The sequence below is a fragment of the Lygodium microphyllum genome, chromosome 7, assembly GCF_053477565.2.
Source record: "Lygodium microphyllum isolate KBCC chromosome 7, Lygodium_microphyllum_v1.1.10, whole genome shotgun sequence".
NCBI classification, from domain to species: Eukaryota; Viridiplantae; Streptophyta; class Polypodiopsida; order Schizaeales; family Lygodiaceae; genus Lygodium; species Lygodium microphyllum.
In genome coordinates, this window is record NC_141141.1 from 7,149,481 (window position 1) to 7,170,000 (window position 20,520).

The window sequence follows — 20,520 nt, forward strand, 5'->3', positions numbered from 1 at the left end:
AAAGAAATAGTCGTTGGTGCCCAACTATCACCAAGATCTCCAAGAATAGGGTGTTCCTTACCCCCCTTTGAGGCTGGAACTTCCACGAACCGAACATCACTGCTCGTGTAGACATCTCGCTTAATGGGATCATATAATCAATAGCCTTGAGACTGTGAGCTATAGCCCACAAATACCTATCTTTTGGAAGCCACTTCAAATTTGTCACGTTGTATCTTCGAGATGTGAACATAGGCATCACACCCAAAAACCTTGAAATAAGAAACATCTGGCTCAAACCCAAATTATGCCTCAAAAGGGTCATACCAACAACAGCAGAAGTAGGGAATCGATTAAGAATGTGAATTGCAATAGCCACAGTCTCAGCCCGTAGACACTAAGGTGTTTGGCAATGCTCCATTAAGATACAAGCCATCTCAATCACACTGCGATTCTTCCACTCCAATATGCCATTCTCCTAAGAAGTGTTTGTATTGGCAAACTCCTAGTGAATACCATGATTTCTACAAAAATGAGCAAGCTCATTAGAAACAAATTCTCCGCCCTTATCCAATTGTAAGGTCTTCAGTTTCCGGCCCGATTGGTTCTCCTCAAACAGCAACCAATCCTTAAAGTTGGAGAAAGCCTCCGACTTCATCTTCAAGAAATAAGCCCATGTCATCCTGTTGTAATCATCCACAATGAGCATGAAATACAAGCTCCCTCTAAGGGACTCCATCCTCATCAGTCCACAAAGATCGGTAGAAACAAGCTCCAAGGGTGCTAAAGACCTCCTTGAAGCCTTGCTAGGAACATCATCACGAGTCTACTTCCCACGAATGTAGGATACACAAGGCTACTAGCTCACCACAATATCTGGCAAACCTCGAACAAGCTGTCCCTTGGACGCCTTCTGAAGGTAATCATAGTTGAGGTGGCCAAACCAAGCATATCAAAGCTCAAACTAAGTTTATGAGATAAGAAGAAGAGGAGTCAAGGCAGAAGAAGACCGCAACTCATAGACTCCATTCTCCTCATAACTTGAAGAAAGGACATGTCTCGATCCATGATCAAGAACTCGAAAAGAATCCACATCAAATTCGACCAAGAGGCCGAGGGCAGAAATCTTGTGCACCGAAAGTAGATGGTAGCCCAAGGCCGGCACATAAAGCACCTCAAATGTATGTGTTAGCCTGCTCTAGTTTAGTGTCAGTCTGTCATCTCTTGGTTGTGAGCTCCTGTCAGAGTCTGGCAGGAGACAGAGGAGCTCTGTCAGATTAGGTATAGCTGTTTTTTGTGGCAGTCAGCCTTTAGAGGCTGCTTGTTGGTGCAGTCGGCCAGTTTGGCCAAGTCGGCCAGTTTTCTGGCCAAGTCGGCCAGTTTTTTGGCCAATCGGCCAGATTTATGGCTGGGGGGCTATATATAGCAGCCCCCCCTCATCAGCCATACACATTGTTTTCCAGGATCAGCACAGTCTCTCTCCTCTCCCACTCCAGCATCGGTTCTGCCCTTGTTTCCAGCCTGATCTAGTGCCCTCACTGACGCTTCGGGCTGCGTGCAAGGACTGATCAGTCCATTTCAGAGTATTCAGCATCCATTTCAGTCAGTGCAGATCTTCTTCCTTCATTCTCTGCTTTCTCTCTGTCTCTCCTCTGTGTTCGTGTTTTCTTCTTCCGTTGCGCACTCCCACATGGTATCAGCATGGAGGATCTTCCCCGACAGAGAGACACCATCCCCTTCTTCTGCTGCTGTCAATTCCTTCCCCACAGCCAAGGCAGCTCCTACTAGCGGCTCCAACTCTTGCGTTTGCTGCAGGCGGCTGTTTCTGAGGCTGCCACATCATCAACACTCCTCTCCTGGGTGCGTTTTCTGCCCGGTGGCCATCTCTACAGCTAGGCAACACTACTCCAGGCTGCGTTTTGCTGTTCTGGAGGCTGTTCCACCTTTTGTGGGCCCTTTTCTTGCTGGCGGAAATCTCCCAATCTTCGACTTGTGTTTGGCGGTTTCTGTCTAGGTGATCTTCATCAGACATCATTGCGTTTTGCAGCTCCAGGTGTTTGTCGGCCTCCACAGTTTGCGTTTTGGTGGTTGGTGACCCTTCTACTGGTCATCCTTCGGCATCGGCAAAGATTTCTGTGGTGTATTTGGTGTTTGCAGATTTGGAAGATGTCTCATCAGTTTTCAGGCTTTGACGACTCCGAGGATGAACTTCTTTCACATCATTCCTCTGAGTGGAGACAGGATTATCAGGAGTTTCGTGATCGACGACGGGAGGAGTCTCCTCGCACCCGTCCTTCTTCAGTCCATGCATCTCAAAAGGTTCCATCGGTGAAGACTTCTTCAGATGTCCGGATGCCTTCCTTGATTCCCTCAATACAAGTGCCCATACTTCCTTCCTTTCCGAAGGAAGACAAGTTGGGCGGTTCCAACTATTCTCTCTGGTCGTGCAAGGTGGAGTGCATCCTCGATACATTCGACCTATGGGAGCTTGTTTCTTCACCCATCGACTGGCCCCCCGTGGATTCGTCCGATGGAAGTTCTATGGACCGTGTAGCCTTGTGGGATCGGCTCAACTCTAGAGCCCATTCCTTTCTCTTTATGAGTCTTTACGACTCGGTTCTTGTTCATGTTCACAGGTTACAGACGGCGGCGGCAGTGTGGAAGAAGCTTGCGTCTTTGTACCAGCATAAGACGTTCGCCCACAAGATTTCTTTGGAGAAGAAGTTGCGGATGCTCAGTCTTGATGATTCTTCTTCCATGAAGGAGCACATCACAAAGATGGAGGACATGCGAGGCGAGCTAGCCTCTCGTGGTCGGGTGATTTCATCAGAGAATATGGCAATGATTCTCTTGACTCAACTGTCGTCTCCCCGATATGATGTTTTCTACACCAGCCTCATCACCTCGAGGACCCGCGAGAAACTTCTATGGGAGGAACTTTCCCCGCTTGTCTTGGAGCATGACGAGCGTCTCAGAGAGGTGGGTGCCAGTGGCTCCACCAAGGCTTTTACTGCCGGTACCAGTGGCAGCAAGAAGAAGAAGCAACAAAAGGCGAAGGCCAAGGACAAGAAGGCAAAGGACAAGAAGGAGGAGGACAAGAAGGATGCGAAGGAGAAGAAGCCCAAGTGCCCACACTGTGGGAAGGGCACTCATCCCGAGGAGAAGTGTTGGCAAAAGTACCCCCATCTGAAGCCCAAGGAGAAGGACTCCAAGGCGGCCCCAGCCACGACAGAGTCTGCTTTTGTGCATGTCTTTGTTGAGAAGGACACAGCCCTAGCTTCTACCACTCAGGAGAAGCCTTGGCTCGTGGACAGCGGAGCATCTTCTCATATGACCTTCAAACAAGATTGGCTTCAGGATCTTCGTTCGAGAGGGGGCAGTGTCACCATTGGTGACAACTCTACAGTTCCTGTTCGCGGCGTGGGGACTTTACCTATGTTTTCTGACAGGCGGTCTTCTTCCGTCAAAGTTCTTTATGTACCTGATTTGGGTTTTAACCTATTGTCTGTGCATGGTCTTACTCAGCTAGGTACCCGAGTCATTTTTACGCAGGATGCAATCACAGTGGAGGATGCTTCTACAGATGATGCTCTTTGGACAGGTACACAGAAGGGTGGGCTCTACCAGCTCACAGCCTTGGCTGCGAGGGCCTCCCACGAGCTTGGGCTGCTTTGGCATGCTCGTTATGGGCATCTGAATCTTGATTCTATTCGACGGGCTTCATAGAGGAAGATGGTGGAGGGACTTCCTGATTTCCCTCCTCTCCACACCTTATGCCCCAGCTGCTTGAGGGGCAAGCAACATCGGCAACCTCACCCACAGGTTGCTTCCAGGAGGGCTTCTTCTCCGCTTGAGTTGGTTCACACTAACCTTTGTGGACCTATGGGCACGGCCTCCCTTGGGAAGGCCAAGTATTTGATGCTGATTGTGGATGATTTCAGTTGTTATGTGTGGCCTTATTTTTTGGAGTACAAGAGTGAGGCGTACTCCCGTAGTATTCCCATCCGAATACACCATCAGAGAATGGTGTTGTCGAACGTGCGAATCGGACTATGGTGGAGATGGCCCGATCCATGCTGGAGCATCGAAGTCTTCCTCATTTCCTTTGGGGTGAGGCGGTGGCTACCGCGGTGCATATTCGCAACCGCTCTCCGACTTCAACATTGCAGGACATGACTCCCTATGAGGCTTTCTTTGGGAGGAAGCCTTCCGTGTCCCACTTTCGCATCTTTGGCTGTGCTGCTTTTGTCCATATGGACAAGAAGAAGAGGAAGTCGAAGCTCGCCTCTCAGTCGCAACAGCTTATCTTCGTGGGCTATAGCATGACCACGAAGGGATATCGGCTCTACGACCCGACTACACGGAAGATTGAGGTGAGCAGGGATGTGATCTTCGATGAGGCTTCGACCTCCGAGGATCCGATTGATGGATCTCTTCCAAGTGCTTCTTCGACATCGATAGACCCTCTCCCCCCTTCTCTCCCTTCCAGGATACCTCTTTGCACCCCTCCTTCAGCTCCTCCCCCCCCCCCCCAATTCCTCCTTCTACTTCGGCTTCTCCTCCCCCTTTGGCGGAAGTGACTCCTTCTTCTTCGAGTACTTCCACCCCTTCAGCCTCCCTTTCGGAGTCTTCTAGGGATCCACAGCCATCCGATGGGGAGCCTTCTTCAGATGAGGAGGATCTACCTTACCCTGGTATGGGGGAGTCCCTTTCTGAGACAGGTGCTTTACAGGTTCCGGAGGCTACTCGGTCTCCCTCGCAGCAGGCGGAGTCTCTTCGGATACCTTTGTGGTATCGCCCGCTTATACAGGATTCAAGTGTTACTCACTTTCCTGCTTCTTCTACAGGTCCACGCAGATCAGCCCGCTTACAGGCCCAGCAGGATAGTTCACTTTGTGTGAACTATGCTCTTATGTCACAGATTCTTCAAGATTTTGAGCCTTCCATAGTGGAGGAGGCTCTTGCACAGGATATTTGGCGGCAGGCTATGTAGGCAAAGCTTGATTCCATCGAGCGGAACCATACTTGGGAGCTTGTTCCTCGTCCCAAGAAACCGAAGGTGATAGGTGTGAAATGGGTCTTTAAGACCAAGTATCTTGCAGATGGCTCCTTGGACAAGCATAAAGCTAGGCTTGTTGCCAAGGGTTTTGCACAGCGAGCAGGTTTGGATTACTTTGAGTCTTTTGCTCCTACCGCTCGGATGTCTACCATTCGAGTTATTTTGGCTCTAGCCGCTCACCACCGTTGGCCTGTTTATCAGATGGATGTCAAGTCAGCCTTTCTGAATGGCGTCCTTGAAGAGGAGATCTATGTTTCACAGCCTCCCAGTTTTCTTATGCAGGGGAAGGAGGATCATGTCTACAGGCTGCGGAAGGCCCTTTATGGCCTAAAGCAGGCTCCTCGTGCTTGGTACCAACGGATTGACCGCTTCTTTCTTCAGAGTGGTTTTCAGCGCTCCGATCATGACCCCAACCTTTACTTTACGGTTGCGGGTTCTCTTTGTGTTTTGCTTATCTTGTATGTCGATGATCTTATTATTACAAGGAGCGACACTCCGGCGGTGGAGCATACTCGGTCTATTTTGCGACAAAAGTTTGACATGACGGATCTAGGGATCCTTCACTTCTTTCTAGGCCTGGAGATCTATCAGATGGCACAGGGCATCTTTATCTCGCAGCACCATTGCATCTCGGAGCTTCTTTCGGAGTTTGGTATGGCCGAGAGTCGGCCTATTTCATGCCCCATGGACCTTGAGTCCAAACTTTTGGCAGATGGAGTTCCCTTTTCTGATGCCACCCATTACGGGTGCCTTGTTGGTTCACTTATATGGCTTTTTCACACTCGGCCCGATATCTCTTTTGTGGTGGCTTTGTTGTCTTCTTTTATGAAGACTCCTACTCAGGACCACTGGAGGGCTGCCTTGCGTGTTCTTCGGTATTTACAGGGGACTCGATCCTACGGGATAATGTATGGAGATGGGATCACTCTTTCTGGATGGAGTGATTCTGACTAGGCAGGTGATGTGGATTCGCGACGATCCACTACAGGTTATGCTTTCACCCTTGGCTCTGGTGCTATCTCTTGGAGCAGCAAGAAGCAACCTACTGTTGCACTTTCTTCTACAGAGGCCGAGTATCGGGCCTTATGTTCGACCGCTATGGAGGCCGTTTGGCTCCGTCGCTTGATGGCAGAGATTGGCTTTTCGCCGACAGGTCCTACGGAGCTGCGCGTGGACAACCAGAGTGCCCTTGCTCTGGCGAAGAACCCGGTGTTTCATGCTCGCACGAAGCACATTGAGGTTCAGTACCACTATGTTCGAGAGCGGATCGTGGATTCGAAGCTGGCGGTGGCCTATTGTTCCACCGCGGACAATGCGGCTGATCTCTTCATTAAGCCTTTACCTCAGGCTTCTTTGCTTCATCACATGCGGTTGTTAGGTCTTCAGACCCTCCCAGGATCTGAGAGGGGGTGTTAGCCTGCTCTAGTTCAGTGTCAGTCTGTCATCTCTTGGTTGTGAGCTCCTGTCAGAGTCTGGCAGGAGACAGAGGAGCTCTGTCAGATTAGGTATAGCTGTTTTTTGTGGCAGTCAGCCTTTAGAGGCTGCTTGTTGGTGCAGTCGGCCAGTTTGGCCAAGTCAGCCAGTTTTCTGGCCCAGTCGGCCAAATTTATGGCTGGGGGGCTATATATAGCAGTCCCCCCCTCATCAGCCATACACATTGTTTTTCAGGATCAGTGCAGTCTCTCTCCTCTCCCACTCCGGCATCGGTTCTGCCCTTGTTTCCAGCCTGATCTGGTGCCCTCACTGACGCTTCGGGCTGCGTGCAAATCAGTCCATTTCAGAGTATTCAGCATCCATTTCAGTCAGTGCAGATCTTCTTCCTTCATTCTCTGCTTTCTCTCTGTCTCTCCTCTGTGTTCGTGTTTTCTTCTTCCGTTGCGCACTCTCACAATATGGGCACCACCTCGCCCATTTGGAATAAGATGCATGTCTCCCCGTCCCTGTATAGGAAGACCAACTATCACCAATGAGAATCTGACCATGCGAAGGCCGCAAATGAGCAACACCTGCTAAAGGAGTCATGTGTCGTGAGGCACCCTTGACAACAATCCAATCCCGAGTGTATGGGGCTGTCAACGCAGCATCAGAATCCATCAGGGTTGAATCCTCAACCACCTCCAAGTGGAGAAAAGAAACTAATGAGGGAGCAAGCACTGCTCCGAAATCCTTTGAAGATTTCTCCTTCTTCTCTTTGTCCTTTTTCTCCTTGTCAGGGCAATCCTTCTTCCAATGACCTATCTTGCCACAGATATGGCAAGTAGCCTCATTTTCTTTGTCCTTGGATTTGTCCTTCTTCTTTTGATCCTTCCCCTTCTTGTGACAGGCCTGACCAATCAAAGCCTCGTATTTAGAAGCATTGGTCCCTTTCAATTGCTCCTCTTGGTCCAAAACTGTAGGGACCAACTCTTCCCACCGAAGAGTCTTAGACCGCCCTAAAGCAATCAACCCAAATAAAAACCTCTGAAACGGGGTGGTAACTGTGAAAGAAGAGTTATCGCCATGTCTTCAAAAGTGATCACCTTCCCTGCATTTTCTACCTGCATCTGAAGCTGCTGCAACTTGTTAATATGCTCCTGCATAGAAGATGACTTGTTGGCACAAAACACAGAAACCAGTCCCCCTTTGACTATGAGAATGCAACCTACTAGGGATCTTTACCGCTTGTCCCACTCCTTCAGCTGCCAAAGGCGATGAAAAGGTAAAATCTGCACTTGAAGGTCCAAAACGCAGCCTTCTTCCTTCTCTAATAGCAAAAACCATCAGCAGCTTCTGCAAATCTTCTCCTTTCTCGCATGTCCATGCTCGCCTCAGCCTTGTTCTAATGTGCAACCCTCCTGTTTGCCCTTGAATGCTGAAAACGCAGCCTTGTGTCACGCTGAAATCTCCTCTTCACGTAGGTCAGTCCTTCAATGCTCTGAAACCATGTCAGAGTGAAGCACTGCAGAAGCGAATGACCAAGACAAAGAGTGAACAAAGAGAGCAAAGAGAGAGAGAGAGAGAAAGAGACAATGAAACGCAAAAAATCTGCAGAGGAGAATATTGTATAAGGATGCATAAATATACAACGTGTAGAGAGAATGTTTGCGTATATCTCCACCTCGAAGATCTCAATCTCCGTGAACCCCAAGGGCAATCTCCACGGTTTGCAGTCTGAAAATTGGGAGCACAACTGACCGAGTCCGCCAAAAATGAGGCCAATAAATAGGCCCAAAAAATAGTAAAAATAACAAGTTGATTGCATTAAATGCAACCGACTAGTCAGCAAAATTGGCCGACCAGCTATCTAATCTGCCATGTTTGCCACGTGTCGCCTACCACATCAGTTCTACCACGTGTCACCTGCCTGCTATACCTATCGCCTATTGTACCTGCTGAAAGCATTGTTTCTTCTCAATGCCCACGCATGGGTTCTGGTTTCAATAAATATATTATCTATGGTATTGTTTTCCAGACTTTGTCCATCTTTCCAAGCTAAATTTAACAAACATGCCTTGCCGGGAGGAAAGCCCTAAGTCAATTTGCCAAAATAAACTTTCTAGTCGAAACAAGTAAAAGCAATTAGGTGAAGAAGTACAAAAAGATCTGGCTTGCACCATGATACAAGCTATTGTTTCGTCTTTTGGCTAATAAATTCAAAGAACGTGCCGATTCATCTGTTCACTTATTTGCTTGGCGAGTTTCCAGAAGGAACCCCAAAAAAAAAAAAAATTGCTTAACTACTATTGGCTTTGGTTCAAAAGGCTAAAACGCTTTTCTGCTTGTTCCACTTAAATGCATAAACAATATGCCATTCCACCCAACCAAAACCAAATATCTCGTCAATAACAAGAATCAAGACAGAGAGATCGGATTCAATGCTAAAAGCCTCTTGTTGCTACTGATCCTACCTGTCCAAGGAATGTCCAGCTCTTAACACCTGCCACATCTAGGATCTAAGAGGGGTTCTTAGTAATCATGTGTCATGTATGATCATCTTCTACATGTGAGCCTAAGACTAAGTTAGATGACAACATTTGGAGCTCTCGCAAAATATTTGTCCCTCCTTACTTTTATCCCAAATATTTTAGGTGGCGATCCATGTTGAGAAACCCTTGATTGTGCCTATTTATAGGCCACTCTCTCATTCATTCCTTACGGCTGATTCATTCATTCCGTCACCTCTTCTCTCCAGCCTCTCCACTACCCTCATACCCCTTTAGGGGGACATTGCGGTTTGTGGTTCGTGGTTGTCTTCATCATCTTCCTTGTGCTATGGTGTTGAGAATCAGCAATCACACTCAAATAGCCTCTTTGTATGGAATCTCAGGGTCAAGGATATGCAAGGTAACTTATCCCATATGCACAATGGTGCCTACTGCAGTTTCCTACTTTCCTATAAAGCATTGTACTTGCTTCCTTTCTTAATGCAATGATAGTACTCTTTTCATTTCAGTAAAGTGTCAATGTCATTGTCCACATACACAAGATTGTGTTTATGAGTCCAAGTCTCAATCTTGGAACCTAATTCACTTGTGTAACAAACAGTGTCCATTCCATCATGAGTCTACACTTCTCTTTCCATCCTCCATAGCTTCCGGTTATGCCATGCTCTAGATCCCGCATTTCTAACATGGTATCAGAGCCCAGTTGGGCATGGCATTGCTTGTCTAGCCTCTCTTGATTCCTTTCAACCTCAGTCTAGCTCAATGTCAGCTCATGACTTCATCTCCCAACTCTACTCTCACTGAAGCTTCCATGGCAGCCATAGCCAGCAGCACCCTGTCAGATTGAACTGCTTATATCTCACTCCACAGGTCAAATCTCTTGGAGCTTCCTTCTGGAAAAGTATTCCCCAACTCATAAAGCTTCCCTGTATCACATCAATCCAGGATATTGGACCATCTGGAGCTCAGCATTGTGAAAATCCCCAATCTCTGCTCTGTGTCTGCCATAGCCAGACAGGACCTACCTTGCTTGGAGCTTCCATAACTCTTCAACCAGGCCATTTCAGCCCACGATTTCTTCTGGAGAGTTGTTCCTCTGCTCAAGGCGCTTCATCCTGGCACAACAAACAACCACATCGGCAAGCTATAGCTCTGGCATTGCACAAATTCGACCTCGCTGCCCCAGACTGCGCCGATTCTGTTCGCGGCTCCTGCGTGCTGCATATTGTCCACGATTTTGACGATTATGATAGGGCTTTTGTAGCCCATGAAATCAGCTTCCTAGGCATATAAAAAGTTTTGAAAATGATCCACTGTAGCTCCTGCAATCAGCAAAAAAACCAGGCCCCTGTCTCAGAAACCCTAATTCCACCATAGCCAAAAGCTTCAAAATCTTGACATTTTTCACTGTTTCTCTCACTGAAGTTATCAACAGTGATTTTAATCACTGAGCAATACTCTCTGAAGTTCGTTAAAGTACTGTCACTCAGATCTGAAGGCATCAGCATCAAATCAAGAAGGGGAAGATCACTTGGATTTTAAAAGAGTAAAAGACTTTTGCAGATTTGGTATTAATTGACACTCAGTTAGTGTTTTTTTAACACTTGTGTCTCTCAATCAATTCTTCTGTTGCTCAAATCCAATAAGTCTGAAGTTGATTTGCTACTGTTCCCGTAAATCTAACATGGGAAAAGACTCTCCAAATGCTCGATTCAAAGGAGTCGGGTTCCACACTTGGCAAACCCGCATCAAGCTCATTCTGATGAAGAAGGGTCTCTGGGCCATCACAAATGGCAAAGAGAAGAAACCTTGGGACGCGGACCTTGCAACTACTTGGCAAAAGAATGATGACAGAGCTCAGGCCATTATCAAACTGGAGCTAGACGACAGTTATATCCATCATGTGGATAACTGTGAGACCTCACAGGATACATGGAAAAGACTTGACACCCTGTTCGGTGCACAATCTAAATCATCAAAGTATGGTCTCCTGATTGAGTTCTTCAGGCTTGAAATGAAGTCAAGCACATCACTTGCCACACATCTTAACTACATGGAAGGACTCCTAACCCAACTTGCAGGAATAAACATTAAAATGGATGAAGATGTTTGCATCGGTGTTCTACTTAAGAGCTTGCCTCCTGAATATAATAATGTATCAACAACTTTAATCAATATGCCAAATCCTGAACTTGTTGATATCCAGGCATCACTGTTAGAAGAAGAAAAGAAGCTAAAAACTAAAGAAGAACCAAGTACCTCTAGAGATGAGCATGCATTATATGTTGGCAACAGGTACAAAGGCAAGAAAGATCAGCTCTTTTGTGACTTCTGCAAAAGGACCAGACACACCGAGAAGTTCTGCCACGCAAGAAAGAGATCCCCAAAAGGCCTATCTAGTCGCAGTCAAAGAAGAAGAAGAAAATGAAGCAAAGGAAGAAGAAGATGAAGACCACCAGGATCGGAAGGACAAGACTCATCAGTCCTTGTACTCTCATAATTCTGATAGACTGTTTTAATAGCCTTGTATTTTCCTTGCCCTAATGTTTCCTGCCATAAGCTTTGTAAACTCCTTATGTAACTTGGCATTATAGTCCCTGTACACTTTGTGAGGCCCCTGTTACAGCCTCTGGATGTCCACCATGTTTATGGTACCCACACTTAGCTTTTTCTGCAACAGCCTCTGGTGTTTTGCCATGTCTGTGGTATGCCCACACTTTGCAGGTGGTTCTCATTACAGCCTCTACACACTTTGTGCTTTTTCTAGTTGTGATTGAGGAGGGGTGTTGAGAATCAGCAATCACACTCAAACAGCCTCTTTGTATGGAATCTCAGGGTCAAGGATATGCAGGGTAACTTATCCCATATGCACAATGGTGCCTACTGCAGTTTCCTACTTTCCTATAAAGCATTGTACTTGCTTCCTTTCTTAATGCAATGATAGTACTCTTTTCATTTCAGTAAAGTGTCAATGTCATTGTCCACATACACAAGATTGTGTTTATGAGTCCAAGTCTCAATCTTGGAACCTAATTCACTTGTGTAACAAACAGTGTCCATTCCATCATGAGTCTACACTTCTCTTTCCATCCTCCATAGCTTCCGGTTATGCCATGCTCTAGATCCCGCATTTCTAACATATGGCACCCTTGATCCCTTGTATCACATTCACTCCATGATTCGGAACTTCATCATTCCATTCATCTGAGTTTCTTCTCTCTTCTCTTCTCTTCTCCATGTTTGCCGAGTTCACTCCATGTTCCTTCCCGCCAACCCTACTGTCTCGTTGGTACATCATCTTTTGACATGGTATCAGAGCTGGATCTACTCAAACAGCGGCAAAGATCCTCCACTCCAATGAAGGCAGACCTGTGGCGGGTTCGGCTTCCACTTCTCTTCTTTTTCAGCTGCATCAAAATCTCGTTTTTGCAGATTTCAGGTGTTTTCAACTTGCTGCCCACATCCCTTTCGCAGAGGACATCGCAGTCTTAGCTATCCCTTGTTGTCATCTATAGTCTAGCACCTGTTTCCAGCCTTCCACCCGCAGTTTGCAATTGTTTACAGCAAAGTGACTGTTGTTGATCACTCTCCATTCAGAAAACAATCTCGTTTTTGCAGATTTCAGGTATTTCAGCTTGCTGCCCACACCCCAAACACAGAGGACATCGCGGTCCAAGCTGGCCATTGCTGTCTACAGCAGTCTGGCACCTATTTCCAGCCTATCACGCACTGTCCAGAGCTGATTTCAGCATATTGACTACTACTGCTATTTTTTCCTGCGTTTTTAATCTTTCTCTCACCTGCTACCTACATTTTTAGTCTTTCTCTCTCCTACAGGCTTTGTTGCCTGCATTTTTAGTCTTTCTCTCTCCTTACCTGCATTTTTCTACTGGTTGCAACCTCTTACTGCTGGTCGCATCCTCCTCCCACTCGCAGCTCACTTCCAACCCTTCCACTGCCCTCCCACCCCTTGAGGCGGACATTGCGGTTCGTGCTTCACACTACCCTCACACCCCTTGAGGCGGACATTGCGGTTCGTGGTTCATGGTGGCTGACCTCTTCCTTCTTCAGCAAGGCACACCGGTATCCATGGCTTCTTTACCAACAGATGTCCAAACTACTGGGTGCTCCTACTGCGGCATCACTAGACACACCACCGATGCTTGCCAACTTCGACCTTTGCTCCCCACCCTGTATATGTGTCTTCCACCAGGCACTCCTTGTGCCACCTCTCCTTTCTAGGCCACAGAGATCGTTCTGCATTGGCTATTTTCAGGTACAGTGACTTCCACGACCTACAGCTCTGCAGTCCACTGTCCGCTCCACCGAGAGACAATGATTGTTTGGTACCATCTCCTCGTCAGCCCGCTCCTTCGAGAGAGTGGTTGCTCGACTCCTTCCTCTTCTTCGGCTACCCAGTCTGCTCCACTAAGAGACAGTGATTGTTGCCCACCTCTTGCTCATTCTGAGCCCCACCCTTCCCCACCCTCAACTACTCAAGTTCGAGAGGCTACCTCTGGGAGCTCTTTGACACCCCAGATACCTTCTTCGGCACAACCGGCGGTACTTTCTTCGTCATCAAACATTTCAGAGTCCGTGATCCATGAGTTTTTTGATTCCCTATCTACTTCAGAACGGGATTCAGAGGGGGATGTTATTTCTTTGCCCTCAGAGGGGGCATCTACTCCTTCGACTTCAACGGGGGCCCCTCCACCTCCCACCTCAGAGGGGGAACCTACTCCACATGAAGTTTTTCACCCATCCTCTACTTTCTTGGGGTGGCTATCTTCGACCAGTCATCTCTTCTACTGTGACCCAAGATCTTTAGGTACCACCTAGATTGGGACCTCGGAGGTTCAGCCGCGACTTGGTAATGAGACCTTCGTATTCCTTCCAATATGGATACACGGAGCTAGTGGCTTCTCTCGCGAGATTGAGTTTCAGTTTCTCCAGTTCACTCTGTCTACTGTTATTTACTGCAAGTTCCCTTTCCGGTGGAAATCTTGGATCTTAGGGATCCTCTACATCTTCTTCCTCCTCTTCTCTTCTTACCTTGGTCACCTTGTCAACATGGAGCCATCTCCCGAGATCGAGTACGGGAATATCCTTATGGTTCTCAGCACTACACAAAGTTTGACATTCCTCCTATGCATTGCATGTTTTCATCATCTTTATACTCGAGCACTTGGACAAGTGAACAATTTCCCCACGAGGGACACTGTCCAAGTGGCGCCTGCAGCATGAGCATTCTTCAGCATGTAGCATTACATCTCCACCTCACTCTTCTCTTGTTCCCCTTTTTGGGCTTGAGAGGGGGTGTTGAGAAACCCTTCACCCGCAGTTTGCGTTTTTGCGTTTCTGCGTTTTGCGTTTAGGGTTTGCAGCCCCAAAAAGGGGCACCATCCTAGACTGATTGTGCCTATTTATAGACCACTCTCTCATTCATTCCTTACGGCTGATTCATTCACTCCGTCACCTCCTCTCCACCCTCTCCACTACCCTCACACCCCTTCAAGAGGACATTGGTTCGTGGCTGTCTTTATCATCTTCCTTGTGCTATGGCACCCTTGGTCCCTTGTATCACATTCACTCCATGATTCGGAACTTCATCATTCCATTCATCTGAGTTTCTTCTCTCTTCTCTTCTCTTCTCTTCTCCATGTTTGCCGAGTTCACTCCATGTTCCTCCCCGCCAACCCTACTGTCTCGCTGGTATGTCATCTTTTGACAATCCACACCTGCATTTCACCTCTAGAGATCTGTTTATCTTGTCATGGGCAAGCACACTTTGCCACATGACAAGATGGACACACAAAGTGTAGGTGGATTGACATGAGTGGCCACATTTTGGCCTCGGCACCATTTTATTGGTCCAATTTGTATTAATGCAAGTCGGTCGATTTTGACATTTATTGGCTAGAAATTGCATGCCCCCTCATTTTATCAAATCTCTCACATCATTTAGTCAATCCTCCTCATCTTTTTGCCTCATCCTTCTATCTTCGTCCGGTGGCTACACTAACACTCCAAGCTACATATTGGGGCTAACTGTTGCAGCCTTGTATCACTCGGTCAGTTTTGTTCCTTCATTCTACTATGTTTCTTTTGCCTCCTTTTCTATTCACTTTGTGTTCACTTTACTTGTATACTCTCATTAGGCCCTTGGCTAGCCTATCAAGGCACCCTAGGTTCAATGCCCTAGTTCTTTGGGGTGGGACCTTGTCAAAAGTGGTGCAGCAATGGAAGCATAAAAATGTGCTGAAATAAACTGTTAAGAACACAAGACAAAGGAGAAAAGAAAATAAAGAGAGAACACAATACAAATGAGAACTCATATGTATACTCCAGAAACGGAATCCATATATCAGACACAAGATTGTTGCATACAACAGTGAGTCACTAGCTGCGTGGGCACTGGCTCCGGCTCCTCTCTCCATGGGACCTCCAAGTGGTGAACTACCTGACTAAGGAGGAGGAGCCCAGAATATATAGATATGAATAATGCCATAAAATATGTCAGATCAGCCAGTAATAAATGCCATAAAGCATAAAATGCTACACAATAAAAATGCCTAAAATATCTACATAATGTGCCTGGCCCACAATACATGCTCAGACTCACACATGATCTAACATACTCTACTAACACCCTCTCTTAGATCATGGGTGATTTAATACAATACAATGATACAATGATAAATGACTCATCATAGTCCATACAACAGAGAACCACCAAGTGGAACCATGGATACCTAGGCAGTGGGTGATCAAGCCACCACCAAGGTGCCCCCTCGGAGAGAACCTAATGTCGATGTCAATCGTACCAACTCCTAAAGATGGAGAAGATCATAGTAGCTCTCAATGTCTATCAACAATGCCTCTGATGTAGCATGCATGACTATCCTATCACCAATGCCACAACGCATAAATTAACATGGATACCCCTTCTTTGGCCAGACTGCCAAAGTGTCCCCTCATGTGAGCTCCAGATGAAAGCCACCCACTCTCTATCAAATAACCAACCCATCATGAACCTGGATGTCAATCCCAGCTCCAAGATTTGAACCTGCCAAACTTTGGTTGATGAGTCAGGGATGTCCCTCTCTAGATCCTGTGCATCTGTATTATAATACAGATGAGGTGTGGCTGCCCCACCTCACCACCCTCTCACACTCCCTCTCTGGCACTGGAGAGTCGTGAGGAATGCCCTCATCACCAGCACTAGAAAGCAGCTGAGAAAGGGGCCACCAAGCCCTTCCCACGATCCGAAGAAGAGGATCCCTTTCACTCCTTGGACTTCACCGTGGCAAGAGGATCTAAGTCAAAATCTGAGGCAAACGATGACTTGTCAGAGGAGTTCGCATCCCACTTCGTCTTCTACTTCTTTTTCTTCCTGGAAGCCGCTAACTCTTTGCAATCCTTACGCAAATGGCCCTTCTTGCAACAATGGTAACACTGAGCCTTCAACTTCTTCCACTTCAAACCCCTCTCTGAAGCTGCAAGAGCCTCACTTGAACCTCCATAATGTGACAGAAATCGCCCCTGTAGTCGCAAAGTCGCCTCATGCTCAAGCAACATTGAGGACATATGAAAAAAACTAACATGAGTCTTAGATGTCTGCGCCCATAAAGCATTTGTCACTCCATCAAACTCTTGAGAAGCTTGTAGAGTACTATACCAACAAGATGTGCCTCTAATAGGGCAGACTGCATAGATTGAAGCTCGTCCTAGATCTGGGTAACTCGAAGTAGGAATGATTGAATCGTATCTTGGGTTTCAAACTTCAACTGCTGGAGTTGGCCATAGAGAGTAACGGCCCTCATGGTGGAAGGAGCCTCGTACATTAGCTGCAACTTTTACCATACGTCTAAAGCAGCCCTGCAAGAGGTGACCCTCGATAGAACTTCTTTGGAAATACACCGAAGGAAGGCCGAGTAAGCACGGGCATCATCCGAATCCCATGTAAGCGCTATTTCCTCATGGTTGTATTCATCAAAATCAACTAGAACAAGAGAAGGTTATTGAGGACGTGCAATAGCTCCACAAACCACATACCATAACTGCTTCTGGATTAACTGCTTCTGGATGAACCAGGCCTTCATCACCGCACTCCACGTGTGATAATCAAGTCCATGGAGCTTGTCATCAGTGGATGTGCATGGAGCCGCCATTTGTAGAGGATTTAGAAGAGAAGTAGAGAAAAGAAGGTATTGGGAGAGGGAACACACCCAAAACACAAGCACAGACTACAAAAAACAAGAGTTCACATACAGTATAACCCAAAATATAACCAAAAGAATACAAAGGCTACTGCAAAAAGTCAAAAACTCAATCAAAAACTACCAAAAACAATAAAAACGGCCTGATAATGCAAGTGCCCAGCCAAGAGGAGATGCAAAGACACCAAAGCGCAGGCTGAAACGGACACGCAAGCTGTACAGATGCTAACGTCAACAAAAAAACACATGTAAAACAGGTTGCCTGTTTGGAGCAGCAGTCACCTGATCAATAAGGGTGAAAACAGTCCGGAAATCAGCAAGAAAACACAACGGGAGCACCGATCCTGAAATCTGACACCGTGTCAGAAGTGGTGCAGCAATGGAAGCATAAACATGTGCTTAAATAAACCGTTGAACACAAGACAAAAGAGAAAAGAAAAGAAAGAGAGAGCACAATATAGATGAGAACTCATATGTATGCTTCGGAAATGGAATCCATATATTAGACACGAGATTGTTGCATACAACAGTGAGTCACTGGCTGCGTGGGCACTGGCACTAGCTCCTCTCCCCACAAGACCTCTAGGTGGTGAATTACCTAACTAAGGAGGAGAAGCCCAAAATATATAGGCATGAATAATGCCATAAAATATGTCAGGTCAGCCAGCATTTAATGATGGTCAGTCATCAGCAATAAATGCCATAAAGTATAAAATGTTGCACTATAAAAATGCCTAAAACATCTATATAATGTGCCTAGCCCACAATACATGCTTAGACTCACACATAAGCTGATGTACTCTGCTAACAGACCTTTCAAGTAAACAAGAGGGCGGAAAAATGACTTGCTCCCCATCTTGAGATCTTTTTGGGCTTGCCAAGGGGTGTTACACTTTAAAATTAGAGTTAGCACTTATCACAAATTATAATGCATTAATCCCTATGAAAACAAACCCAAGCAACTAGTATTGATTACCAAAAATAAATACTTTTTCTTATTTGACTTTAGGAACAATGCTTCAAAATCTCTATCAAAAGAGTTAATTGTGGGCATTCTTTTATCATGTCTTGACCACTCATAATTACCTTCAACGTGTAGTTACCTCTTCTCACACTACTGCCTATACCCCAACCAAAGCTATTATCACCCAACTGCCCAACCTATCGCCATTAGTTGCAAGATATCTTTCTACAACCACCCAATATATCACCATCATCTTGAAGCAATCACCAACCTACTAGTCTCATTTATGCAGCATATGCTATGTTTTATGCTCCAAACTAGTCACCAACTAACATTATCCACTATACTTGTTCTCATCATCATTGGAATCTTGATGCTCTGCCCCTCCTTGAAGCACTAATAGTATTGATAGAAAATGAGTCCTTACTCATCTTTGAGCTTGTTGAGACATCTACAATCAAGCAAACTACAGCAATTATCTATGTTTTTTTTACTCAATGGATATGGTAGAGGGGCAAGGGGGGAGAGAGGTACTATGTTAATTTGGCACTATAAAACATGTAACCCTAGACAATTTCAACCTTAACAACAACTTCGACATTAACAATGATGTTACACTACTAGGCTAGAGAGGAGAATTCAATTGAGCAGGATTGGTGCACAGCCAGCAGCCACCTTCCATTGGCACACACAGGGGCATCCTAGACTATTTCTTATCAAATTTTTGGAGATGACTAGATGGCAGTCTTATGTTTAGGAAGATATCCCTCTTCCTATGGTTATTAGGTCATAAGAGCTTAGAATTTGATAGTTGTCCTAGATATGGGAGGGACCCAATGATATGCGTAAGATATGCTAAGCAAGAGGAGACAAAGATGCATTACTTATGGGACTATCCCAAAGCTTACAAGGTATGGATGAGACCCCCAAGAATAACATTCCATGGCACAACAAAAACTATGGTCATAACCTAAGGGGCTATAGCTTGGGTCATAGACAAAGGCCCAACATGTGGCGATGAGGATAGTATTTGGACACGATCCCCACTCCGAATCACTTGCAGCACAATGGACCTAGGGACACTATCACATATGCTAGTTGTTTGCTAGTATTATAGCTTGGCACATCTTGACTATGAGATGTAGTCATGACTATGGGAAGTAGTCATGCTATAGGCCTTCAGGATGCACCCACAGCAAAGACTTTATCGAGGATTTGGATAGAGATCATCCATACTCTCCGCAGGGACGGGGAGGATAAAAAGGAAACTTTGAGAGGATGAGGAGGAGGAAGAGAGGCCTTTCTATGGACCTAGGACTCGTTGACCTTTTTCCATACTACCCCTCAAATGGTTTGGCATTATAGTTCACCGATCAGTGTCTCTATAGAGTTCCTCGGGTGTTATTAATATCTTTTTTTTTTCTCAAAAAAAAAAGGGAGAGGTGATAACAACATATGCTATGCATGGCATCAACACGACCCTTCTAGTCAACCAAAGCTACTTAGATAGTTCAGGATGCGATTTTTTCTCTTTCTACAACTTATAGGATGGCCCAACCAAATGTAACCTAGCCAAAAAATGGAGTGAGTCGACAGAACCCTTCTCGAAATATAGGATGGCCCATGCAAATGCAACCTAGCTGAGACGATGGAATCCTGCTCGAAATACAGCTACCAGCGACACCGTAGGACCCTGGGTGTCCCTCTTAATGTGCAGTGGAACTCTGAATCCATGCTTTATGGTTTCTGAACCCAGGTCCTCCTAACCACCATGCTACAACCAAAAACTAAGTGTCTAATGCTCTATACTTATTGAGCCAGTGAGTATGAACAATTTAGCGCTCTCTCTCTCTCTCTCTCTCTCAGAGAATACCGTTGTGGAAGATGAAGTCGTCCGAAGCGATAGGAGTGTCCGGATTTTCCCAGACAATGTTCCTCTCTGGTAGCTCCTCGTTGACAACAGCCATAGCCTTCCTCCTGTAGGGTCCTTTCTCACCGATGTATTTGGCCGAGGCCTTAACATTTTTCTTTTGTACAAACGCACGTATTGAATTATAATCATATTTCATAACAATGTGCAATCTTATGTCTGAAAATTAGATGTAAATTTTGGCCCAAATGTTATTTTTAAGAGCTTATTTTGGGTATTATGAATACTTTTTTGAGCTGAAAAAGTCAAAAAGAAAGCCTCAATATATCAAATTAGTGGATTTAGGAATACTATTATGCTACCGCGAAGTGAATGTCAAGGAAGTGAAGTTACTATGCTATCCCATAAGATAACATCGCCTCTCTCTCTCTCTCTTCACACTTACAGCCATTATAGAGGAGGGCAGGGCACACGGGAGGTGGGTATACTGCTGCTTTGTGGACTTC

General features: G+C 46.0%; 1 protein-coding gene across 6 annotated transcripts in view; it reads right to left on the reverse strand.

The window, feature by feature from the left end:
* The window catches only part of LOC148033149 (RNA pseudouridine synthase 7-like), a 141,429-nt gene extending 121,264 nt beyond the window's left edge, over positions 1-20,165 (reverse strand). For 4 of the 6 annotated variants that reach the window (XM_087680982.1, XM_087680989.1, XM_087680988.1 and 1 more), the window contains exon 1: positions 20,018-20,165. In XM_087680982.1, the coding sequence (XP_087537108.1) occupies positions 20,018-20,111 (94 nt within the window). In that variant the 5' untranslated portion in view covers positions 20,112-20,165. The remainder of the gene's footprint in view (positions 1-20,017) is intronic. The other 2 variants (XM_087680983.1, XM_087680986.1) reach the window with 2 other exon arrangements.
* Positions 20,166-20,520: the final 355 nt, after the last annotated feature.